We start from the raw sequence: 27969 nt of genomic DNA on the forward strand, positions 1-27969 counted from the left end.
CAAAAGTGTTAAAATCAGTACAAATGTTCAGGGCAATACTGTAATTTTTCACCCCAGTAATTTCAACAATGGCTATAGGGCCCGATTCAGCTTGGGACGTATCTGAGTTACGTTCACATTCTCCCCAGGGATGCCGTAGTGCGCGCACGCAGGACATGCACTGCGCGTGCTTGGATCAGGGAGATTTGATCACATCTCACTATGCGAATGCCTCTTCCTGACGTGGCATTGCGGAGGCATCGTCTCGGTATTGGGCGGGTGTGGCGTGGGAAATGTGGTCAGGTTTGGGACATCACACATGGTCGCTGCAAACCCCAAAATTGGTGCCCCCCTGTGCTTTCCTTCACAGCCTGGCTGCGGAGGCAGGGGGGCTTCCACAAATCAGCAAATCGCTGCCGGGTATTTGCATGCTTGGCGGCCTTGCCCTGTCTAGGCGGCCCCCAGCATGCGATCGCAGCCAGTTGCAGTTTTGCTATTTTAGCAGAACTGCAACTGAACCTGAATAAGGTCCTTAGTGCACATACACTGGCTCATCAGTACTCAGACATGCACACTGGACCCAGAACAGCCATCCCCTCCAGTGCTCAGACATGCACACTGGACCCAGAACAGCCATCATCTCCAGTGCTCAGACATGTACACTGGACCCAGAACAGCCATCCCCTTCAGTGCTTACACATGCACACAGGACCCAGAACAGACATCCCTTCCAGTGCTCAGACATGCACACTGGACACAGAACAGTCATCCCCTCCAGTTCTCAAACATGCACACTGGAACCAGAACAGCCATCCCCTCCAGTGTTAAGACATGCACACCGGAACCAGTACAGATAACGCCAGTGCTCAGACATGCATACTGGACCCAGAACAGTCACCTCCTCCAGTGCTCAGACATGCACACTAGACCCAGAACAGCAATCCCTTCCAGTGCTCAGACATGCACACTGGACCCAGAACAGACATCCGCTCCAGTGATCAGGCATGCACATTGGATCCAGAACAGACATCCCTTCCAGTGCTCAGACATGCACACTAGACACATAACAGTCATCCCCTCCAGTTCTCAGACATGCACACTGGAATCAGAACAGCTATCCCCTCCAGTGTTAAGACATGCACACTGGAACCAGTACAGATATCAACTCCAGTGCTCAGACATGCATACTGGACCCAGACAAGTCACCTCCCTCCAGTGCTCAGACATGCACACTAGACCCAGAACAGCAATCCCCTCCAGTGCTCAGACATGCACACTGGACCCAGAACAGCCATCCCCTTTAGTGCTTAGACATGCAGACTGGACCCAGGACAGTCATCCCCTCAAATGATCAGACATGCACACTGGACACAGAACAGCCATCCCCGCCAGTGCTCAGACGTGCACACTGGACCCAGAATAGCCATCCCCTTTAGTGCTTAGACATGCAGACTGGACCCAGGACAGCCATCCCCTCAATGATCAGACATGCACACTGGACACAGAACAGCCATCCCTTCCAGTGCTCAGACATGCACATGCACACTGGACACAGAACAGCCATCCCCTTCAGTGCTCAAACATGCACACTGGACCCAGAACAGTCACCCCCTTCAGTGCTCAGACATGCACACTAGACCCAGAACAGCCATCCCCTCCAGAGCTCAGACATGCATACTGGACCCAGAACAGTCACCCCCTACAGTGCTTAGACATGCACACCGGACCCAGAACAGCCATCCCCTCCAATGATCAGACATGCACACTGGACACAGAACAGCCATCCCTTCCAGTGCTCAGACATGCACATGCACACTGGACACAGAACAGCCATCCCCTTCAGTGCTCGAACATGCACACTGGACTCAGAACAGTCACCCCCTTCAGTGCTCAGACATGCACACTAGACCCAGAACAGCCATCCCCTCCAGAGCTCAGACATGCATACTGGACCCAGAACAGTCACCCCCTACAGTGCTTAGACATGCACACCGGACCCAGAACAGCCATCCCCTCCAGTGCTCAGACATGCTCACTGGGCCCAAAACAGCCCCCCCGTCCAGTGCACAGACATGCACAATGGACCCAGAACGGTAACCCCCTCCAGTGCTTTGACATGCACACTGGAACCAGAACAGCCATCCTCTCCAGTACTCAGACATGCACACTGGACCCAGAACAGCCATCCCCTTCAGTGCTCAGACATGCACACTGGACCCAGAACAGTCATCCCCTCCAGTGCTCAGACATGCACAGTGTACCCAAAACAGTCATCCCCTCCAGTGCTTGCACATGCACACTAGACCCAGAACAGCTCTTATCTCTAGTGCTCAGACATGCACACTAGACCCCGAACAGCCATCCCCTCCAGAGCTCAGACATGCACACTGGACCCAGAACAGTCACCCCCTACAGTGCTTAGACATGCACACCGGACCCAGAACAGCCATCCCCTCCAGTGCTCAGACATGCTCACTGGGCCCAAAACAGCCCTCCCGTCCAGTGCACAAACATGCACAATGGACCCAGAACGGTAACCCCCTCCAGTGCTTTGACATGCACACTGGACCCAGAACAGTCATCCCCTCCAGTGTTCAGACATGCACAGTGTAACCAAAACAGTCATCCCCTCCAGTGCTTGCACATGCACACTAGACCCAGAACAGCCATCATCTCCAGTGCTCAGACATGCACACTGGACCCAGAACAGCCATCCCCTTCAGTGCTTAGACATGCACACAGGACCCAGAACAGCCATCCTCTCCAGTTTTCAGACATGAACACTGGACCCAGAGCAGCCATCCCCTCCAGTGCTTAGACATGCACACAGGACCCAGAACAGCCATCCCCTCCAGTGCTTAGACATGCACACAGGACCCAGAACAGCCATCCCCTCCAGTGCTTAGACATGTACACTGGACCCAGAACAGCCATCCCCTTCAGTGCTTACACATGCACACAGGACCCAGAACAGTCATCCTCTCCAGTGCTCAGACATGCACACTGAACCCAGAGCAGCCATCCCCTCCAGTGCTTAGACATGCACACTGGACCCAGAACAGCCATCATCTCCAGTGCTCAGACATGTACACTGGACCCAGAACAACCATCACCTCCACTGTTCCAAAACAATACATACTTTATATAATACTTTTGTAGGCAGAACAACCAAGGTTGAAATAAATGTAGTTGATACAGCCGCCCCTTCGGAGGTGGGCCACTGAACACCCACAAACCCTGAAACCACTAAGTTGGTCATATGGGTCATTCAATGCACATTCAGATATACAGTGCAGTACATAAATAACAACCTGCTAATTACTATCTACTATTAAATGATATTAAAATTACCCACTCTATTCTAAAAATTGCAACTCTGTACCAAACAGAATTCTGAACATAATGTGTTTTTAGGAATTTCCTGTCCTGACCTCCAGGCACCACTAAACGGGAAAATCGAACCTCCTCAATCAAAGTACACCTTCAAAGACCAAGCTGTAATTAGCTGCAACTCTGGGTATAGAGTTATAAAGGTGAGTAAGGTTTATTCATAGTCACACCTCAAAAGGATAGATGTAAGTCAAACAACACATTGGTGAGGAAAATAATTGATCATATTTATAATCACACATTTATTGTGGTATATCAGAGACAGGGCACTTACCGTGAATCACAAGACCATTGATTGCCCCTGATGATGGTACACGATTATTCTCAGTAGCATCTATGATAACCATGAGTGCAGACTATGAAATAATGTTGAGATATCTATAATGCAGAATCTTTGAAGTGCCTGATACTTTTTTGACACCAAGGGTTGTATGTAGCAATGTAATATGATGTTACTTAATGAATAAGATAAACATTGTGTTTACCTAGGACAATATGGAGATGGACAGTTTCCAGATTGAATGCAGGAAAGATGGAACATGGAGTAACCAGATTCCAAAATGTCAAAGTAAGAAACTCACAATTCAGTGGTTGTTGTTGAGATCTGCATTTACACTCATACAACATCTGCAGAGTATGTGACTCACCCATCTTGTGAAGCCTGTTCTGCACTATTACCATAACTAAAGGATGCATAATGTTTGATGTATTGACTTAGCTGCTGGTTTTAAATACCTATGTTTCTGCTTCATTTTTATTGTGTTAAGGTCTTTTTATCTGCATTCCATTAATTTGTTCTTACATTCAATCACAAAACACTCTGACTTGCAGAGGCAAGCATAGATTCTCATAAAGGAGGGAGTAGGAGTGCAAGTCTGCCTGTTACCAAAATTCTCATATATTCTGCAAAAGTATGCCGCACAGTCAACATGTATATACTGTAGCATGAAACACTTCTTGCCGTGGGAAAGACTGTAAATCACTCTACTCTGTAAAGAGGATCATTGCAAGTCTTTTTATAATAACCATTTATGCTCTCTAAGGGGATTCTAGGAAATGTTCATGACAAACTGTTTTCCCACTCTTGTCTCTTGCATATGAAACAATCAATTAACTTCCATTTTCAGAGTGTTAATGATATATGTGTATATATATATATATATATATATATATATATATATGTATATGTATATATATATATATATATATATATATACACACACACACTTTGGTGGTCGGGTTTTTGCATGGAACCTACTTGCATGAATACTAATTTCCCTTTCCTCTTTTCTCTTTTTTGTCTCCCTTCTACACTCTTTCTATTCCTCTCTTGCTGTCCTTTTTTACAAAACTGCAGAGAAAGATATCAGGATGAGCTGAAGACTGGAATGAGAACAAGCTGCCATTGGCCTGTTGTCATTTGTCCCAATGTTACAGAACATTTTGTATACCTCTTATTTTAACAGCACAAGCTAGATGTGTGTGTCAAACACCACTGGAAGGTTTCCGGCTAGAGTGAGGCCGTACAATAAGCAGCCAGCTCCATCTACCAGTTCAGCCTGTTGCTCTCATTAAGTACTCACAGCACATTTGCCAGAGGAAACAATTATTATTATTACAGAGACCGGACAGCCTGTCTGCTGACTGCCTGCTCTACTAAAATGTCATTTGCATATGCTTAGCTCTGGGTTTAACATTCAAGCAGCATTCCTTCCATTAAAGAGTCAAATTTTAAAATCTGGGCATGTTGACAGGAATCTTGCTACTGAATATAGCATATGTTCTTTCAGGAAAACTCAGTTTGTTTGTTCATTATTATTATTGCTATTATTATTGTTGTTATTATTATCATTATTATTATTATTATTATATTTTATTTATAAAAGATCTATCAAGTCTGTAGCGCACACAATGGCTCTGTTTATAAGCAAAACATATATAGCTATATTTATGTGTTCAATAAAAATGAAGTAAACAATTGTTAAAAAATGACAGAAGTAGCTTTTTTACATTGTATATTGAATATATTTAATGATTTAATAAATACAAATCTGTTGATTTTTTTTACAGGCATTTATTATTATATGGGACTAGAAGAACATTATTTAGCTAAATACTCTATGGGGAAATCACTAGACTAACTTATTATAAGGTCATACGAATTATAAAAGAAAAAATCCCCCCTCCCGCCAGTGTCAGGGTGGGAAGGAGAGAGAAAGAGACAAAAGAGAGTGAGCATGTCAGGGAGAGAAAGAGGGAGAGAGAGAACGAGAGAGAATGGGTGTGAGGGAGGGAAATAGTGTGTGTCAGGGAGAGAGAGGGAGATAATGTAACAGAGAGGGTGAGAGAGACAGTGTCATGGAGAGAGAGATAGTGTCAGGGGGAGAGAGACAGTGTCAGGGAGAGAGAGACAGTATTGGGGGAGAGAGGGAGAGAAGGTGTCAGAGAGAGAGAGAGAGAGAGACCATGTCAGGACAAGAGAGAGGGAGAGAGAGTGTCAGGGAGAGAGAGACAGTATTAGGGAGAGAGAGGGAGAGAAGGTGTCAGAGAGAGACAGAGACATTGTCAGGGAGAGAGAAAGAAATAAAGAGAGACAATATCAGGGAAAGAGGCAGAGACAGTGTCAGAGAGAGACAGACAGACAGTGTCAGGGAGGGAGGGAAAGAGAGAGAAAGATAGATAGATGGGGCAGTATCAGGGAGTGAGAGAGGAAGAGAGACAGAAGCAAAAGAGAATGAGTGTCAGGGAAAGAGAGGGGAGAGCGAGGAAGAGACAGGAGCAAGTGAGAATGAATGTTCGGGAGGGAGAGAGAGAGAGTGTCAGGGGGAGAGAGAGTGTAAAATAGAGAGAGACAGTGTCAGGATGAGAGAGATGGAGAGAGAGTGTCAGGGAGAGAGAGACAGTATTATGGAGAGAGAGGGAGAGAAGGTGTCAGAGAGAGAGGGAGAAAAAAGGCAGTGTCAGAGAGGGAGAAAGAAAGAGAGACAATGGACGTGATGTATCAAAGGTCGCTGCGGTAGGGCTGGGAGGTACGCACCTTACGGGTGCGCTCCCATTTCTGTTTTCGCCAGCATGCATCATCTCTCCCCCCGCATAGCGGTGACTGCGTTATCAAGCAGTCACCACGATGCCTCAGTTTTCCGCGCTGTCTGTTTCTTTGTACTGCACATGCCCGCGTGCGCTGTACAGACATGCGCAGTAGATGTCACCAGACGCCAGTGCGTGTGTGAGGAGACTCTGCTGCGTGTGTTTGGGTAAGTCTATCTCGGGCTGTTTAGGGTGATGTGGTGGCGGGGCTGCTTATTAACTTATCAGAGGCATGGTTCCCCCTGTTCCGTATAGGTACTACATGCCTGATACACCTTCTGTGGTCCTAAATGAGCATCCATCAGACAGCTGGTGTAGATGATACCCCTGTATTAAATATATATATGTGGTGGTGCATAAATTGACAAAAAGAATTAAACAGATATATCAACATGAAATACTGAGTAAATATAAAAATTCAGATTAAAAAAAACAAATACAAATCTAAAAAATAAGAATTTACTTACCGATAATTCTATTTCTCATAGTCCGTAGTGGATGCTGGGAACTCCGTAAGGACCATGGGGAATAGCGGCTCCGCAGGAGACTGGGCACAAAAAGTAAAAGCTTTAGACTAGCTGGTGTGCACTGGCTCCTCCCCCTATGACCCTCCTCCAAGCCTCAGTTAAGATACTGTGCCCGGACGAGCGTACATAATAAGGAAGGATCTTGAATCCCGGGTAAGACTCATACCAGCCACACCAATCACACCGTACAACTCGTGATCTGAACCCAGTTAACAGTATGATAACCGTAGGAGCCTCTGAAAAGATGGCTTCCAACAATAAACTACCCGATTTGTTTGTAACAATAACTATATACAAGTATTGCAGACAATCCGCACTTGGGATGGGCGCCCAGCATCCACTACGGACTATGAGAAATAGAATTATCGGTAAGTAAATTCTTATTTTCTCTGACGTCCTAGTGGATGCTGGGAACTCCGTAAGGACCATGGGGATTATACCAAAGCTCCCAAACGGGCGGGAGAGTGCGGATGACTCTGCAGCACCGAATGAGAGAACTCCAGGTCCTCCTCAGCCAGGGTATCAAATTTGTAGAATTTAGCAAACGTGTTTGCCCCTGACCAAGTAGCTGCTCGGCAAAGTTGTAAAGCCGAGACCCCTCGGGCAGCCGCCCAAGATGAGCCCACCTTCCGTGTGGAATGGGCTTTTACAGATTTTGGCTGTGGCAGGCCTGCCACAGAATGTGCAAGTTGAATTGTACTACAAATCCAACGAGCAATCGTCTGCTTAGAAGCAGGAGCACCCAGCTTGTTGGGTGCATACAGTATAAACAGCGAGTCAGATTTTCTGACTCCAGCCGTCCTGGAAACATATATTTTCAGGGCCCTGACTACGTCCAGCAACTTGGAGTCCTCCAAGTCCCTAGTAGCCACAGGTACCACAATAGGTTGATTCATGTGAAACGCTGAAACCACCTTAGGGAGAAATTGAGGACGAGTCCTCAATTCCGCCCTATCCGAATGAAATATCAGGTAAGGGCTTTTATAGGATAAAGCCGCCAATTCTGATACGCGCCTGGCTGAAGCCAGGGCCAACAGCATTACCACTTTCCATGTGAGATATTTCAAATCCACTGTGGCAAGTGGTTCAAACCAATGTGATTTTAGGAACCCTAAAACTACATTGAGATCCCAAGGTGCCACTGGAGGCACAAAAGGAGGCTGTATATGCAGTACCCCTTTGACAAACGTCTGAACTTCAGGCACTGAAGCCAGTTCTTTCTGGAAGAAGATCGACAGGGCCGAAATTTGAACCTTAATGGATCCTAATTTTAGACCCATAGACAATCCTGCTTGCAGGAAATGTAGGAAACGACCCAGTTGAAATTCCTCCGTAGGGGCCTTCTTGGCCTCACACCACGCAACATATTTTCGCCAAATGCGATGATAATGTTTTGCAGTTACATCCTTCCTGGCCTTGATCAGGGTAGGGATGACTTCATCTGGAATGCCTTTTTCCTTCAGGATCCGGCGTTCAACCGCCATGCCGTCAAACGCAGCCGCGGTAAGTCTTGGAACAGACAAGGTCCCTGCTGGAGCAGGTCCTTCCTTAGAGGTAGAGGCCACGGGTCCTCCGTGAGCATCTCTTGCAGCTCCGGGTACCAAGTTCTTCTTGGCCAATCCGGAGCCACGAGTATCGTTCTTACTCCTCTCCTTCTTATGATTCTCAGTACTTTTGGTATGAGAGGAAGAGGAGGGAACACATATACCGACTGGAACACCCACGGAGTTACCAGAGCGTCCACCGCTATTGCCTGAGGGTCCCTTGACCTGGCGCAATATCTGTCCAGTTTCTTGTTGAGACGGGACGCCATCATGTCCACCTTTGGTTTTTCCCAACGGTTTACAATCACTTGGAAGACTTCTGGATGAAGTCCCCACTCCCCCGGGTGGAGGTCGTGTCTGCTGAGGAAGTCTGCTTCCCAGTTGTCCACTCCCGGAATGAACACTGCTGACAGTGCTATCACATGATTTTCCGCCCAGCGGAGAATCCTTGCAGCTTCTGCCATTGCCCTCCTGCTTCTTGTGCCGCCCTATCTGTTTACGTGGGCGACAGCCGTGATGTTGTCCGACTGGATCAATACCGGTTGACCCTGAAGCAGAGGCCTTGCTTGACTTAGGGCATTGTAAATGGCCCTTAGCTCTAGGATATTTATGTGAAGAGACGTTTCCATGCTTGACCACAAGCCCTGGAAATTTCTTCCCTGTGTGACGTCCAGCAGATCCCACTGAAAAGTTCTTGCATGGAATCTTCCGAATGGAATCGCTTCGTAAGAAGCCACCATTTTTCCCAGGACTCTCGTGCACTGATGCACTGACACTTGTCCTGGTTTTAGGAGGTTCCTGACTAACTCGGATAACTCCCTGGCCTTCTCCTCCGGGAGAAACACCTTTTTCTGGACTGTGTCCAGAATCATCCCTAGGAACAGTAGACGTGTTGTTGGAATCAGCTGTGATTTTGGGATATTTAGAATCCACCCGTGCTGACGTAGCACTACCTGAGATAGTGCTACTCCGACCTCTAACTGTTCCCTGGACCTTGCCCTTATCAGGAGGTCGTCCAAGTAAGGGATAATTAATACGCCTTTTCTTCGAAGAAGAATCATCATTTCGGCCATTACCTTGGTAAAGACCCGTGGTGCCGTGGACAATCCAAACGGCAGCGTCTGAAACTGATAATGACAGTTTTGTATCACAAACCTGAGGTACCCTTGGTGAGAAGGGTAGATTGGGACATGGAGATAAGCATCTTTGATGTCTAGAGATACCATATAGTCCCCTTCTTCCAGGTTCGCTATCACTGCTCTGAGTGACTCCATCTTGAATTTGAACCTTTTTATGTAAGTGTTCAAAGATTTTAGATTTAAAATTGGTCTCACCGAGCCGTCCGGCTTCGGTACCACAAACAGCGTGGAATAATACCCCTTTCCCTGTTGTAGGAGGGGTACCTTGATTATCACCTGCTGGGAATACAGCTTGTGAATAGCTTCCAATACTGCCTCCCTGTCGGAGGGAGACGTTGGTAGAGCAGACTTCAGGAACCGGCGAGGGGGAGACGTCTCGAATTCCAATTTGTACCCCTGTGATACTACCTGCAGGATCCAGGGGTCCACTTGCGAGTGAGCCCACTGCGCGCTGAAATTCTTGAGACGGCCCCCCACCGTGCCCGAGTCTGCTTGCAGAGCCCCAGCGTCATGCTGAGGACTTGGCAGAAGCGGGGGAGGGCTTCTGCTCTTGGGAAGAGGCTGCATGGTGCAGTCTTTTTCCCCTTCCTCTGCCCCGGGGCAGGAACGAGCGGCCTTTTTCCCTCTTGCCCTTATAGGGACGAAAGGACTGGGTTTGAAAAGACGGTGTCTTTTTCTGCTGAGAGGTGACCTGGGGTAAAAAGGTGGATTTTCCAGCCGTTGCTGTGGCCACCAGGTCCGATAGACCGACCCCAAATAACTCCTCCCCTTTATACGGCAATACTTCCATATGTCGTTTGGAATCCGCATCACCTGACCACTGTCGCGTCCATAACGTTCTTCTGGCAGAAATGGACATCGCACTTACTCTAGATGCCAGGGTGCAAATATCCCTCTGTGCATCTCGCATATATAGTAATGCATCCTTTAAATGCTCTATAGTTAACAATATACTGTCCCTATCCAGGGTATCAATATTTTCAGTCAGGGAATCCGACCAAGCCACTCCAGCGCTGCACATCCAGGCTGAGGCGATCGCTGGTCGCAGTATAACACCGGTATGTGTGTATATACCTTTTAAGATATTTTCCAGCCTTCTATCAGCTGGTTCCTTGAGAGTGGCCGTATCAGGAGACGGTAACGCCACTTGTTTTGATAAGCGTGTGAGCGCCTTATCTACCCTAGGGGGTGTTTCCCAACGTGCCCTAACCTCTGGCGGGAAAGGGTATAGTGCCAATAATTTATTAGAAATCAGCAGTTTTTTATCGGGGGAAACCCACGCTTTATCACACACCTCATTTAATTCATCTGACTCAGGAAAAACCACTGGTAGTTTTTTCACACCCCACATAATACCCTTTTTTTGTGGTACTTGTAGTGTCAGAAATGTGCAATGCCTCCTTCATTGCCGTGATCATGTAACGTGTGGCCCTACTGGACATTACGTTTGTCTCGTCACCGTCGACACTGGATTCAGTATCCGTGTCAGGGTCTGTGTCGACCATCTGAGGTAACGGGCGTTTTAGCGCCCCTGACGGTGTCTGAGACGCCTGAACAGGCACTAATTGATTTGTCGGCTGTCTCATGTCGTCAACAGTTTTTTGCAAAGTGCTGACATTGTCACGTAATTCTTTAATTACTACCATCCAGTCAGGTGTCGACTCCCTAGGGGGTGACATCACTAACACAGGCAATTGCTCTGCTTCCACATCATTTTCCTCCTCATACATGTCGACACAATCGTACCGACACCCAGCACACACACAGGGAATGCTCTGATAGAGGACAGGACCCCACTAGCCCTTTGGGGAGACAGAGGGAGAGTTTGCCAGCACACACCAGAGCGCTATATATATACAGGGATAACCTTATATAAGTGTTACTCCCTGTTATAGCTGCTGTATTTATATATTAGCTGCCAATAGTGCCCCCCTCTCTGTTTTACCCTGTTTCTGTAGTGCAGGACTGCAGGGGAGAGTCAGGGAGCCGTCCTTCCAGCGGAGCTGTGAAAGAAAATGGCGCTTGTGTGCTGAGGAGAAAGGCTCCGCCCCCTTCACGGCGGCCTTTTCTCCCGCTTTTTTCAGGAAACTGGCAGGGGATAAATGCATCCATATAGCCCAGGAGCTATATGTGATGCATTTTATTTAGCCATATAAGGTTTTTATCTCATTTTTATTGCGTCTCAGGGCGCTCCCCCCCAGCGCCCTGCACCCTCAGTGACCGGAGTGTGAAGTGTGCTGAGAGCAATGGCGCACAGCTGCAGTGCTGTGCGCTACCTTATTTAAAGACAGGAACGTCTTCTGCCGCCGCTTTCTCCGGACCTCTTCGCTCTTCTGGCTCTGTAAGGGGGCCGGCGGCGCGGCTCCGGGACCCATCCAGGCTGAACCTGTGATCGTCCCTCTGGAACTAATGTCCAGTAGCCAAGAAGCCCAATCCACTCTGCAGTCAGGTGAGTTCGCTTCTTCTCCCCTTAGTCCCACGATGCAGTGAGCCTGTTGCCAGCAGGACTCACTGAAAATAAAAAACCTATTTAAACTTTTACTTCTAAGCAGCTCAGGAGAGCCACCTAGCTTGCACCCTTCTCGTTCGGGCACAAAAATCTAACTGAGGCTTGGAGGAGGGTCATAGGGGGAGGAGCCAGTGCACACCAGCTAGTCTAAAGCTTTTACTTTTTGTGCCCAGTCTCCTGCGGAGCCGCTATTCCCCATGGTCCTTACTAGAGATGAGCGGGTTCGGTTCCTCGGAATCCGAACCCGCCCGAACTTCAGCTTTTTTTACACGGATCCGAGCGACTCGGATCTTCCCGCCTTGCTCGGTTAACCCGAGCGCGCCCGAACGTCATCATGACGCTGTCGGATTCTCGCGAGGCTCGGATTCTATCGCGAGACTCGGATTCTATATAAGGAGCCGCGCGTCGCCGCCATTTTCACACGTGCATTGAGATTGATAGGGAGAGGACGTGGCTGGCGTCCTCTCCATTTAGATTAGAAGAGAGAGAGTGAGATTGAGACAGAGACACTTGATTTACTGGAGCTTAGGAGTACTAGAGAGTGCAGAGTTTACTAGTGACTGACCACTGACCAGTGACCACCAGTGCAGTTTTATTTAATATAATCCGTTCTCTGCCTGAAAAAAACGATACACAGTGACTCAGTCACATACCATATCTGTGCTCAGCCCAGTGTGCTGCATCATCTATGTATAATATCTGACTGTGCTCACACAGCTTAATTGTGGGGGAGACTGGGGAGCAGTTATAGGTTATAGCAGGAGCCAGGAGTACATATTATATTATTAAAATTAAACAGTGCACACTTTTGCTGCAGGAGTGCCACTGCCAGTGTGACTGACCAGTGACCTGACCACCAGTATAGTATACTATATTGTGATTGCCTGAAAAAGTTAAACACTCGTCGTGTGACTTGTGTGGTGTTTTTTTATTCTATAAAAAACTCATTCTGCTGACAGACAGTGTCCAGCAGGTCCGTCATTATATAATATATACCTGTCCGGCTGCAGTAGTGATATATATATATTTTTTATATCATTATTTATCATCCAGTCGCAGCAGACACAGTACGGTAGTTCACGGCTGTAGCTACCTCTGTGTCGGCACTCGGCAGTCCATCCATAATTGTATACCACCTACCCGTGTTTTTTTTTTTCTTTCTTCTTTATACATACTACATCTCATTATCATCCAGTCTATATTAGCAGCAGACACAGTACAGTACGGTAGTCCACGGCTGTAGCTACCTCTGTGTCGGCACTCGGCAGTCCATCCATAATTGTATACCACCTACCCGTGGTTTTTTTTTTCTTCTTTATACATACTACATCTCATTATCATCCAGTCTATATTAGCAGCAGACACAGTACAGTACGGTAGTCCACGGCTGTAGCTACCTCTGTGTCGGCACTCGGCAGTCCATCCATAATTGTATACCACCTACCCGTGGTTTTTTTTTCTTTCTTCTTTATACATACTACATCTCATTATCATCCAGTCTATATTAGCAGCAGACACAGTACAGTACGGTAGTCCACGGCTGTAGCTACCTCTGTGTCGGCACTCGGCAGTCCGTCCATAATTGTATACCACCTACCCGTGGTTTTTTCGTGGTTTTTTTTTCTTTCTTCTTTATACATACTACATCTCATTATCATCCAGTCTATATTAGCAGCAGACACAGTACAGTACGGTAGTCCACGGCTGTAGCTACCTCTGTGTCGGCACTCGGCAGTCCGTCCATAATTGTATACCACCTACCCGTGGTTTTATTTTCTTTCTTCTTTATACATACATACTACATCTCATTATCAACCAGTCTATATTAGCAGCAGACACAGTACAGTACGGTAGTCCACGGCTGTAGCTACCTCTGTGTCGGCACTCGGCAGTCCATCCGTAATTGTATACCACCTACCCGTGGATTTTTTTTCTTCTTTATACATACTACATCTCATTATCATCCAGTCTATATTAGCAGCAGACACAGTACAGTACGGTAGTCCACGGCTGTAGCTACCTCTGTGTCGGCACTCAGCAGTCCGTCCATAATTGTATACCACCTACCCGTGGTTTTTTTTTCTTTCTTCTTTATACATACTACATCTCATTATCATCCAGTCTATATTAGCAGCAGACACAGTACAGTACGGTAGTCCACGGCTGTAGCTACCTCTGTGTCGGCACTCGGCAGTCCATCCATAATTGTATACCACCTACCCGTGTTTTTTTTTTCTTCTTTATACATACTACATCTCATTATCATCCAGTCTATATTAGCAGCAGACACAGTACAGTACGGTAGTCCACGGCTGTAGCTACCTCTGTGTCGGCACTCGGCAGTCCATCCATAATTGTATACCACCTACCCGTGGTTTTTTTTTCTTTCTTCTTTATACATACTACATCTCATTATCATCCAGTCTATATTAGCAGCAGACACAGTACAGTACGGTAGTCCACGGCTGTAGCTACCTCTGTGTCGGCACTCGGCAGTCCGTCCATAATTGTATACCACCTACCCGTGGTTTTTTTTTCTTTCTTCTTTATACATACTACATCTCATTATCATCCAGTCTATATTAGCAGCAGACACAGTACAGTACGGTAGTCCACGGCTGTAGCTACCTCTGTGTCGGCACTCGGCAGTCCATCCATAATTGTATACCACCTACCCGTGGTTTTTTTTTCTTTCTTCTTTATACATACATACTACATCTCATTATCAACCAGTCTATATTAGCAGCAGACACAGTACAGTACGGTAGTCCACGGCTGTAGCTACCTCTGTGTCGGCACTCGGCAGTCCATCCATAATTGTATACCACCTACCCGTGGTTTTTTTTTTCTTCTTTATACATACTACATCTCATTATCATCCAGTCTATATTAGCAGCAGACACAGTACAGTACGGTAGTCCACGGCTGTAGCTACCTCTGTGTCGGCACTCGGCAGTCCATCCATAATTGTATACCACCTACCCGTGGTTTTTTTTTCTTTCTTCTTTATACATACTACATCTCATTATCATCCAGTCTATATTAGCAGCAGACACAGTACAGTACGGTAGTCCACGGCTGTAGCTACCTCTGTGTCGGCACTCGGCAGTCCGTCCATAATTGTATACCACCTACCCGTGGTTTTTTTTTCCTTCTTCTTTATACATACTACATCTCATTATCATCCAGTCTATATTAGCAGCAGACACAGTACAGTACGGTAGTCCACGGCTGTAGCTACCTCTGTGTCGGCACTCGGCAGTCCGTCCATAATTGTATACCACCTACCCGTGGTTTTTTTTTCTTTCTTCTTTATACATACATACTACATCTCATTATCAACCAGTCTATATTAGCAGCAGACACAGTACAGTACGGTAGTCCACGGCTGTAGCTACCTCTGTGTCGGCACTCGGCAGTCCATCCATAATTGTATACCACCTACCCGTGGTTTTTTTTTTCTTCTTTATACATACTACATCTCATTATCATCCAGTCTATATTAGCAGCAGACACAGTACAGTACGGTAGTCCACGGCTGTAGCTACCTCTGTGTCGGCACTCAGCAGTCCGTCCATAATTGTATACCACCTACCCGTGGTTTTTTTTTCTTTCTTCTTTATACATACTACATCTCATTATCATCCAGTCTATATTAGCAGCAGACACAGTACAGTACGGTAGTCCACGGCTGTAGCTACCTCTGTGTCGGCACTCGGCAGTCCATCCATAATTGTATACCACCTACCCGTGGTTTTTTTTTTCTTCTTTATACATACTACATCTCATTATCATCCAGTCTATATTAGCAGCAGACACAGTACAGTACGGTAGTCCACGGCTGTAGCTACCTCTGTGTCGGCACTCGGCAGTCCATCCATAATTGTATACCACCTACCCGTGTTTTTTTTTTCTTTCTTCTTTATACATACTACATCTCATTATCATCCAGTCTATATTAGCAGCAGACACAGTACAGTACGGTAGTCCACGGCTGTAGCTACCTCTGTGTCGGCACTCGGCAGTCCGTCCATAATTGTATACCACCTACCCGTGGTTTTTTTTTCTTTCTTCTTTATACATACTACATCTCATTATCATCCAGTCTATATTAGCAGCAGACACAGTACAGTACGGTAGTCCACGGCTGTAGCTACCTCTGTGTCGGCACTCGGCAGTCCGTCCATAATTGTATACCACCTACCCGTGGTTTTTTTTTCTTTCTTCTTTATACATACATACTACATCTCATTATCAACCAGTCTATATTAGCAGCAGACACAGTACAGTACGGTAGTCCACGGCTGTAGCTACCTCTGTGTCGGCACTCGGCAGTCCATCCATAAATGTATACCACCTACCCGTGGTTTTTTTTTTCTTCTTTATACATACTACATCTCATTATCATCCAGTCTATATTAGCAGCAGACACAGTACAGTACGGTAGTCCACGGCTGTAGCTACCTCTGTGTCGGCACTCGGCAGTCCGTCCATAATTGTATACCACCTACCCGTGGTTTTTTTTTCTTTCTTCTTTATACATACATACTACATCTCATTATCAACCAGTCTATATTAGCAGCAGACACAGTACAGTACGGTAGTCCACGGCTGTAGCTACCTCTGTGTCGGCACTCGGCAGTCCATCCATAATTGTATACTAGTATCCATCCATCTCCATTGTTTACCTGAGGTGCCTTTTAGTTGTGCCTATTAAAATATGGAGAACAAAAATGTTGAGGTTCCAAAATTAGGGAAAGATCAAGATCCACTTCCACCTCGTGCTGAAGCTGCTGCCACTAGTCATGGCCGAGACGATGAAATGCCAGCAACGTCGTCTGCCAAGGCCGATGCCCAATGTCATAGTACAGAGCATGTCAAATCCAAAACACCAAATATCAGTAAAAAAAGGACTCCAAAACCTAAAATAAAATTGTCGGAGGAGAAGCGTAAACTTGCCAATATGCCATTTACCACACGGAGTGGCAAGGAACGGCTGAGGCCCTGGCCTATGTTCATGGCTAGTGGTTCAGCTTCACATGAGGATGGAAGCACTCAGCCTCTCGCTAGAAAAATGAAAAGACTCAAGCTGGAAAAAGCACAGCAAAGAACTGTGCGTTTTTCGAAATCCCAAATCCACAAGGAGAGTCCAATTGTGTCGGTTGCGATGCCTGACCTTCCCAACACTGGACGTGAAGAGCATGCGCCTTCCACCATTTGCACGCCCCCTGCAAGTGCTGGAAGGAGCACCCGCAGTCCAGTTCCTGATAGTCAGATTGAAGATGTCAGTGTTGAAGTACACCAGGATGAGGAGGATATGGGTGTTGCTGGCGCTGGGGAGGAAATTGACCATGAGGATTCTGATGGTGAGGTGGTTTGTTTAAGTCAGGCACCCGGGGAGACACCTGTTGTCCGTGGGAGGAATATGGCCGTTGACATGCCTGGTGAAAATACCAAAAAAATCAGCTCTTCGGTGTGGAAGTATTTCACCAGAAATGCGGACAACATTTGTCAAGCCGTGTGTTCCCTTTGTCAAGCTGTAATAAGTAGGGGTAAGGACGTTAACCACCTCGGAACATCCTCCCTTATACGTCACCTGCAGCGCATTCATAATAAGTCAGTGACAAGTTCAAAAACTTTGGCCGACAGCGGAAGCAGTCCACTGACCAGTAAATCCCTTCCTCTTGTAACCAAGCTCACGCAAACCACCCCACCAACTCCCTCAGTGTCAATTTCCTCCTTCCCCAGGAATGCCAATAGTCCTGCAGGCCATGTCACTGGCAATTCTGATGATTCCTCTCCTGCCTGGGATTCCTCCGATGCATCCTTGCGTGTAACGCCTACTGCTGCTGGCGCTGCTGTTGTTGCTGCTGGGAGTCGATGGTCATCCCAGAGGGGAAGTCGTAAGCCCACTTGTACTACTTCCAGTAAGCAATTGACTGTTCAACAGTCCTTTGCGAGGAAGATGAAATATCACAGCAGTCATCCTGCTGCAAAGCGGATAACTGAGGCCTTGACAACTATGTTGGTGTTAGACGTGCGTCCGGTATCCGCCGTTAGTTCACAGGGAACTAGACAATTTATTGAGGCAGTGTGCCCCCGTTACCAAATACCATCTAGGTTCCACTTCTCTAGGCAGGCGATACCGAGAATGTACACGGACGTCAGAAAAAGACTCACCAGTGTCCTAAAAAATGCAGTTGTACCCAATGTCCACTTAACCACGGACATGTGGACAAGTGGAGCAGGGCAGGGTCAGGACTATATGACTGTGACAGCCCACTGGGTAGATGTATGGACTCCCGCCGCAAGAACAGCAGCGGCGGCACCAGTAGCAGCATCTCGCAAACGCCAACTCTTTCCTAGGCAGGCTACGCTTTGTATCACCGGTTTCCAGAATACGCACACAGCTGAAAACCTCTTACGGCAACTGAGGAAGATCATCGCGGAATGGCTTACCCCAATTGGACTCTCCTGTGGATTTGTGGCATCGGACAACGCCAGCAATATTGTGTGTGCATTAAATATGGGCAAATTCCAGCACGTCCCATGTTTTGCACATACCTTGAATTTGGTGGTGCAGAATTTTTTAAAAAACGACAGGGGCGTGCAAGAGATGCTGTCGGTGGCCAGAAGAATTGCGGGACACTTTCGGCGTACAGGCACCACGTACAGAAGACTGGAGCACCACCAAAAACTACTGAACCTGCCCTGCCATCATCTGAAGCAAGAAGTGGTAACGAGGTGGAATTCAACCCTCTATATGCTTCAGAGGTTGGAGGAGCAGCAAAAGGCCATTCAAGCCTATACAATTGAGCACGATATAGGAGGTGGAATGCACCTGTCTCAAGCGCAGTGGAGAATGATTTCAACGTTGTGCAAGGTTCTGATGCCCTTTGAACTTGCCACACGTGAAGTCAGTTCAGACACTGCCAGCCTGAGTCAGGTCATTCCCCTCATCAGGCTTTTGCAGAAGAAGCTGGAGACATTGAAGGAGGAGCTAACACGGAGCGATTCCGCTAGGCATGTGGGACTTGTGGATGGAGCCCTTAATTCGCTTAACAAGGATTCACGGGTGGTCAATCTGTTGAAATCAGAGCACTACATTTTGGCCACCGTGCTCGATCCTAGATTTAAAGCCTACCTTGGATCTCTCTTTCCGGCAGACACAAGTCTGCTGGGGTTGAAAGACCTGCTGGTGAGAAAATTGTCAAGTCAAGCGGAACGCGACCTGTCAACATCTCCTCCTTCACATTCTCCCGCAACTGGGGGTGCGAGGAAAAGGCTCAGAATTCCGAGCCCACCCGCTGGCGGTGATGCAGGGCAGTCTGGAGCGACTGCTAATGCTGACATCTGGTCCGGACTGAAGGACCTGACAATGATTACGGATACGGACATGTCGTCTACTGGCACTGCATATGATTCTCTCCCCATTGAAAGAATGGTGGAGGATTATATGAGTGACCGCATCCAAGTAGGCACGTCACACAGTCCGTACTTATACTGGCAGGAAAAAGAGGCAATTTGGAGGCCCTTGCACAAACTGGCTTTATTCTACCTAAGTTGCCCTCCCACAAGTGTGTACTCCGAAAGAGTGTTTAGTGCCGCCGCTCACCTTGTCAGCAATCGGCGTACGAGGTTACATCCAGAAAATGTGGAGAAGATGATGTTCATTAAAATGAATTATAATCAATTCCTCCGCGGAGACATTGACCAGCAGCAATTGCCTCCACAAAGTACACAGGGAGCTGAGATGGTGGATTCCAGTGGGGACGAATTGATAATCTGTGAGGAGGGGGATGTACACGGTGATATATCGGAGGATGTTGATGAGGTGGACATCTTGCCTCTGTAGAGCCAGTTTGTGCAAGGAGAGATTAATTGCTTCTTTTTTGGGGGGGGTCCAAACCAACCCGTCATATCAGTCACAGTCGTGTGGCAGACCCTGTCACTGAAATGATTGGTTGGTTAAAGTGTGCATGTCCTGTTTTGTTTATACAACATAAGGGTGGGTGGGAGGGCCCAAGGACAATTCCATCTTGCACCTCTTTTTTCTTTTATTTTTCTTTGCGTCATGTGCTGTTTGGGGAGGGTTTTTTGGAAGGGCCATCCTGCGTGACACTGCAGTGCCACTCCTAGATGGGCCCGGTGTTTGTGTCGGCCACTAGGGTCGCTTATCTTACTCACACAGTCAGCTACCTCATTGCGCCTCTTTTTTTCTTTGCGTCATGTGCTGTTTGGGGAGGGTTTTTTGGAAGGGACATCCTGCGTGACACTGCAGTGCCACTCCTAGATGGGCCCGGTGTTTGTGTCGGCCACTAGGGTCGCTTATCTTACTCACACAGTCAGCTACCTCATTGCGCCTCTTTTTTTCTTTGCGTCATGTGCTGTTTGGGGAGGGTTTTTTGGAAGGGACATCCTGCGTGACTCTGCAGTGCCACTCCTAGATGGGCCCGGTGTTTGTGTCGGCCACTAGGGTCGCTTATCTTACTCACACAGTCAGCTACCTCATTGCGCCTCTTTTTTTCTTTGCGTCATGTGCTGTTTGGGGAGGGTTTTTTGGAAGAGACATCCTGCGTGACACTGCAGTGCCACTCCTAGATGGGCCCGGTGTTTGTGTCGGCCACTAGGGTCGCTTATCTTACTCACACAGTCAGCTACCTCATTGCGCCTCTTTTTTTCTTTGCGTCATGTGCTGTTTGGGGAGGGTTTTTTGGAAGGGACATCCTGCGTGACACTGCAGTGCCACTCCTAGATGGGCCCGGTGTTTGTGTCGGCCACTAGGGTCGCTTATCTTACTCACACAGTCAGCTACCTCATTGCGCCTCTTTTTTTCTTTGCGTCATGTGCTGTTTGGGGAGGGTTTTTTGGAAGGGACATCCTGCGTGACACTGCAGTGCCACTCCTAGATGGGCCCGGTGTTTGTGTCGGCCACTAGGGTCGCTTATCTTACTCACACAGCTACCTCATTGCGCCTCTTTTTTTCTTTGCGTCATGTGCTGTTTGGGGAGGGTTTTTTGGAAGGGACATCCTGCGTGACACTGCAGTGCCACTCCTAGATGGGCCCGGTGTTTGTGTCGGCCACTAGGGTCGCTTATCTTACTCACACAGCGACCTCGGTGCAAATTTTAGGACTAAAAATAATATTGTGAGGTGTGAGGTATTCAGAATAGACTGAAAATGAGTGGAAATTATGGTTTTTGAGGTTAATAATACTTTGGGATCAAAATGACCCCCAAATTCTATGATTTAAGCTGTTTTTTAGGGTTTTTTGAAAAAAACACCCGAATCCAAAACACACCCGAATCCGACAAAAAAAATTCGGTGAGGTTTTGCCAAAACGCGGTCGAACCCAAAACACGGCCGCGGAACCGAACCCAAAACCAAAACACAAAACCCGAAAAATTTCCGGCGCTCATCTCTAGTCCTTACGGAGTTCCCAGCATCCACTAGGACGTCAGAGAAATATACCTTGCTAAATATGTCCTAACAGCAAACTAACAAACAATATAAACAATACTGCCTTTGGAAAGGAATAACTAGCCCTAAATGGTGTACATCGCCACCACAAGATGGCGTAGAAAGAAGAGCTCTGACCGAGGAGAGGAGTGCGCGTCCCTCAATGACGCATACCCGGAAGTTGAAGCCAACAGTTATTTTCAATGAGGGAGAGATGCGATGAGCAGGGGAATGCGAGCAGAGCTGGGAGGAGGACGGGAGAAACACCGCAGGTACTAGAAACTGCAATAGCGCATCAGCGATCACTGTTAGAGGCGGGGAACCGCTGCGAACACAGTTTGATGCATCCCGTCCAATATCAGGGAGAGACAGTCTCAGAGAGAGAGAGAGAGACAGACAGACAGTGTCAGGGAGGGATGTTGAGAGAGAGATAGATGGGGCAGTATCGGGGAGAGAGAGAGGAAGAGAGACAGGAGCAAGAGAGAATGAGTGTCAGGGAGAGAGAGGGGGAGAGATAGAGAGGGAGGGGGAATGAGCAGGAGATATATTACCTGTTCTGCTCCCTAAATACCCATGAATTGCGGCACTAGAGACTCGGAGCCGTCCAGGTAGGGCCCCTACACCCGCCTCTACATCCTCCTCATGGCTGCAGCCTGGGGAGGAGAGGGTGCTATTGGTGGCGGTGGCCATTCTCAATGTGGCAGGGGTGAAGGGGGAGCGGCGGGGCTTGGGGGCAGCTCCTGACCAGGTGCAGGGGGAGCAGTGGGCCCTGGAAGCAGCTTGAGCCCCAAAGCAGCTGCAACCCCTGCACCCAGGTAGTTACGCCACTGCTATATACTGTGCAATTACAGCAACAGCAAGTGCATGAATGTGTTACTATGTAATCATTTTCTGAAAAATTAGTTTTTCTGCTGCGGGGTACACTGGGCTCCACAAGGAATGGACAATGGGGTGTAGAGTAGGATCTTGATCCGAGGCACCAACAGGCTCAAAGCTTTGACTGTTCCCAGAATGCATAGCGCCACCTCCTATATCACCCCGCCTCCCTGCACAGGATCTCAGTTTTGTAGTTGGTGCTGCAGTAGCAGGCACTTAACAGAGGGGCTGCTCCAGGCAGCCCTAAGAAGAGCTTTTTTTCTGAGGAAAAAAGTGAAGACTTGAAGGGCAGCAGCAGTGTTTCATGTCAGTGGACATTCACGGCTGCAGCTCCGGCTCTCCCCAGCGGCGCAGTACACTCCCGAGCCCTGGTTGCCGGGTAACTACAGCAGGAGGCTCTGGTTTTCTTCTTGTCAACACACACGACGGGGGCTCTCCGGGATCGCGTGGCCGCGCTTCGGGAGGTGGTAAGTGGGTCCCGCTTGCGGGACCCGGTCTTTATCGCTATCCGGCGCGGTCAGTGGGAGGCGGGCCGCGCGCGCTGGTGGTGGACACTGTGGCAGTACAGGCGATCCCACTAGATCACCAGGGCATGGGACAGGTCAGGTTTTCTCTTAAAACCTTTTTATTAGAGCCCGCAGTACCCAGTGTTTTTGCCAGCAGGGGGATAGAGCTTGGACCTGAAGCCCTTCCCCCAGCCCCAGGGCGCCATTTTCTGCAAATGTTCCCGACCTGGAGCTGCATATCTGTTTCTCCCTCACTCCCTGGCAGTGTCTGCGGCGCCATTATCCCTCAGCTCACTGTTCCTGGGAATGCTTGGGCAAATCCTCCTATGTAAAGCCGCCTGGTTGTCAGTGCTGTGACTTTACAAGACACTTAAGTATTCTACCTGCCTATTTTATTCAGTGTTAGTTAAGAAAGAGGGCATTTAGTCAGAGTTTCCTAGTACAATTACCCTGTGATATACATCCAGTTCTTACTGTGTACTGTTAAATCTATTGTTATATAGCTGTGTAAGCTAGTCCAGTGCAGTATTATTGTTAGTAATAACCTCTGCATTGTACAAACTGTGACTATTTGTGTGTGCATTTGATAGCTGAGTGGGGTCCATTTCGTGTCTTTCACTCAACTTGCTATCCCTATATTCTCTAACCTGAGGGGGCTTGGTGCGTCAGGTTTTATCTAATATAGGTTTTTCACAAAGATATACTGTATTACGTATTTTTCTCTGTGATTTAGTCACCATATCTCTCCTTTATCTCTGCTGGTGCTGACTACACTGCGCAGGGGTTTGGGCTAGAGGTATTGTGCTGCTGACAAATTGTACTGTGTTACCTGATACTGCAAGTTATATCATGTCTGCTTCTGAGGGTAACGGTTCTGGGGCTGAACACACTGCCGGTGTTGCTGAAGTCGCAGATACCTATGAGGAGAATATAGCAGCTTTGAGCTCTGGTTCTAGGGGCTCCTTGCCCCCCAGTGGGACGGTGGCAACGGGGACAAATAATGACCCGCCGTGGGCTACTTTTTTCACGCTTCTGCATACGCTTCTGCTAGTTTATAAACGAACACCCCCTATGGGACCCTTAATGCCGGTACAACCGTTTGTGGTCCCTGCAGCTAACCCGCCGTGGGCGGACGATTTATCTGCTCAAATAAAGAAGTTGAACCAGTCCCTGACTACTAAAAAGTCTGACCGTCGCTCGCCTACGTCCAAGGGGTCCTCTAAGCGAGCGCTTGTCTCCTCACAATCCACTGCTGTCACTGACACCTCGTCGGATGAAGACGGCACTTACACTGACCCCACATGTTCTGACTCAGATACGACTGATGGGGAGGGTGGTTCACATGTGGATGTTCCTGATCTTTTCGAGGCTATTAAGTTAATTTTACAGATTATGGATGATCCCGAGCCATCCGTTCCTCCTAAGAAACCAGATAGGTTCAAGCGTCAGAAGGTGATTAAACAAGTTTTACCTCACTCTGACCACCTAATTGATATACGTCAGGAACCCTGGGAAAACCCGGGTACGAAGCTTGTGCCTCAAAAGAAGATGCTGGCTCGCTATCCCCTCGCGTCGGAGCTGTCTAAGAATTGGGAAACGCCTCCTCCAGTGGACTCACATGTGGCTAGGATGGTGGTTTCCTCAGCTCTACCGGTCACCACTGTCACGTCTCTAAAAGAGCCTACGGATAAACATGTGGAGGGTTGTCTGAAAGCGATTTACACCCTCACGGGTGCTGCACAAAGGCCCACTATTGCAGCTACTTGGGCTGCAGAGGCCATTGAAGCATGGGCCTTGGATTTAGATGCTAAAATCTCCTCTGACCATGCTAGACAATGCTTGTCTTATATTGTCACAGCTTCTCGTTATATTAAAGAGGCAGCTTCTGATGCCGGTATCCTGGCAGCCAAGGCCTCTACTACGTCAGTCCTGGCTCGCCGGATATTGTGGCTGAGATCCTGGTCTGTGGATCTGGACTCTAGAAAAACCCTGGAGGTACTCCCTTTTAAGGGAGATATTCTGTTTGGGGAGGATTTAAATAAGATTGTGGCTGACTTGGCTACTGCCAAAACTGCCTGTCGGCCAAGTACTGCTCCTTCTGTGTCAAAGGCTAAAGGTACTTCCTTTCGCCCCTTTCGTCCTTCAGGTAACCGTCAGCCAGCTTCCAAGACAGATAAGCCTGCCGCATGACGGCGCGGGCCTCCCTCTGGGGGATCCCAGGGTGGGGGGCCGGCTTCTAGGGTATACCCAGGAATGGTTGAAGACCACTTCAGATGCCTGGGTACGGGAAGTTGTCACTCGAGGTTACGCCATAGCCTTCAAAAACCGCCCCCCTCATCGATTTTGCCAGACAGATGTCCCGTTGGACAAGACAAAGGCAAATACTCTACATTCGGTGGTACAGACCCTCCTGGATACAGGAGTCGTAGTACAGGTGCCTCTTGCGCAGATGGGCCGGGGGTACTATTCTCCGCTGTTTCTAGTCCTAAAACAGAATGGGTCCTTCCGGCGCATTCTCAACCTCAAGGCATTGAACAGGTTTGTGAAGGTTTCCAAGTTCCGGATGGAAACCCTTCGCTCTATAGTTCTGGCCTTGGAACCTGGGGACTTCATGGTCTCCCTGGATAGACAGGATGCTTACCTGCATATTCCTATAGCAGTGTCTCATCAACAATACCTGAGATTTGCGATTGGCAACTGCCATTACCAGTTTCAGGCGTTACCTTTTGGTTTAACAACGGCTCCGTGAGTCTTTACAAACGTCATGGCGGTGATGACGGTGGTACTCCGCCGTCAAGGGGTCAGGATACTGCCGTATTTGGACGACTTGTTAATCCTGGCAAATTCCCCAGAACTTCTCCTGCATCATCTAGATGTGACGGTCCGGTTTCTGCAAGCTCACGGGTGGCTCATCAACTGGAAGAAGTCATCCCTGATCCCTGCTCAGAGCATGGTGCATCTGGGAGCACTATTGGACACTCACAACCAGCGGTTGTTCCTGTCTCAGGAGAAAGTCCTGAAACTTCAGGACAGGATTCGTTGCTTCCTATCTCGTCCGCAAGTGTAGATACATTCGGCAATGCAGGTGCTGAGCCTCATGGTGTCAGCATCCGACATGGTGGAGTACGCTCAATTTCACTCTCGCCCTCTCCAGAGGTTGATTCTAGCAAAATGGGACGGCCTGCCTCACCGGATCAGTCTCAAATGATCTCATTGACTCCGGAGGTCCGTCTGTCGCTGCTTTGGTGGCTCAGGGACCAACAACTGTGCAGGGGCCATCCGTTCTGGATATCCGACTGGGTCCTGTTGACAACAGATGGCAGTCTAAGAGGTTGGGGCGCGGTGCTGGAGCAACACTCCCTTCAGAGGCGGTGGACCAAGGAGGAGTCCCTCCTCTTGATCAATATTCTGGAGTTGCGGGCGGTCTTCAATGCCTTGAACCTAGCCCAGCATTTAATTCAGAACCGTCCTGTTCAAGTACAGTCAGACAACGCCACCACAGTGGCTTACAAAAATCATCAGGGCGGCACTCGAAACCGCCTAGCAATGAAGGAAGTCTCACGGATTCTACAGTAGGCAAAACGCCATCTACCGGCCATATCGGCAATATTCATTCTGGGAGTCCTGAATTGGGAAGCGGACTTTCTCAGTCGTCAGGACGTGCATGCCGGCGAGTGGGGCCTCCATCAAGAAGTGTTTCAACTCCTAGTTGAAAGGTGGGGCCTTCCAGACGTAGATCTGATGGCGTCTCAACACAATCACATTCTTACTTTGTTTGGTGCGCATCTAACGATTATGATGCTTCCAAGTTTAGTATAGCCAAGTCAGGGCCGAAACTAGGATTTTTGTCACCCGGGGCAAGGTAGTCATTTGACACCCCCCCCCCCGCAAAAAAAAATAAAAAAATTATTTTACAATAAATAAATAAAAATAATAAAAAAAGCAATTTAAAATAAATAACTATATGAATAAAAATATTATTTATATATATATATATATATATATATATATATATATATATCTATATATATCTCTTTCAGAACTTTTTTACCTGAATAATTGCCTTTTCTAACATAAATTTCATATCCAGGAAAAAGTGTCCCCATTTTACACAGTACGACAGGCAAGTGTCCCCATTCCCCATTTTACACATTGCGGCAGACAGGTGACCCCATTTTACACATTGCGGCAGACAGGTGTCCCCATTTTACACATTGCGGCAGGAAAAAGTGTCCCCATTTTACACATTGCGGCAGGAAAGTGTCCCCATTTTACACATTGCGGCAGGCACGTGTCCCCATTTTACACAGTACGCTGGCAAGTGTCCCCATTTTACACATTGCGGCAGGAAAAAGTGTCCCCATTTTACACATTGCGGCAGGAAAAAGTGTCCCCATTTTACACATTGCGGCAGGCACAGGTCGCCATTTTACACAGTACGCTGGCAAGTGTCCCCATTTTACACATTGCGGCAGGAAACAGTGTCCCCATTTTACACATTGCGGCAGGAAAAAGTGTCCCCATTTTACACATTGCGGCAGGCACAGGTCGCCATTTTACACAGTACGATGGCAAGTGTCCCCATTTTACACATTGCGGCAGGAAACAGTGTCCCCATTTTACACATTGCGGCAGGAAACAGTGTCCCCATTTTACACATTGCGGCAATAAAAAGTGTCCCCATTTTACACATTGCGGCAGGCACAGGTCGCCATTTTACACAGTACGCTGGCAAGTGTCCCCATTTTACACATTGCGGCAGGAAACAGTGTCCCCATTTTACACATTGCGGCAGGAAAAAGTGTCCCCATTTTACACATTGCGGCAGGCACAGGTCCCCATTTTACACAGTACGCTGGCAAGTGTCCCCATTTTACACACTGCGGCAGGAAAAAGTGTCCCCATTTTACACATTGCGGCAGGAAAAAGTGTCCCCATTTTACAGATTGCGGC

The 27969-nt window shown here is 47.8% G+C and overlaps 1 protein-coding gene across 3 annotated transcripts in view; it reads left to right on the plus strand.

The window, feature by feature from the left end:
• MASP1 (MBL associated serine protease 1) overlaps window positions 1-27969 on the plus strand; it is a 345593-nt gene that overhangs the window by 81260 nt on the left and 236364 nt on the right. For 2 of the 3 annotated variants that reach the window (XM_063916501.1, XM_063916502.1), the window contains exons 7-8: window positions 3394-3512; window positions 3859-3937. In XM_063916501.1, the coding sequence (XP_063772571.1) occupies window positions 3394-3512; window positions 3859-3937 (198 nt within the window). Of the gene's footprint in view, window positions 1-3393; window positions 3513-3858; window positions 3938-4726; window positions 5222-27969 lie in introns of those variants that run through there. The other variant, XM_063916503.1, reaches the window with a different exon arrangement.

Source organism: Pseudophryne corroboree, chromosome 4, assembly GCF_028390025.1.
Source record: "Pseudophryne corroboree isolate aPseCor3 chromosome 4, aPseCor3.hap2, whole genome shotgun sequence".
NCBI classification, from domain to species: Eukaryota; Metazoa; Chordata; class Amphibia; order Anura; family Myobatrachidae; genus Pseudophryne; species Pseudophryne corroboree.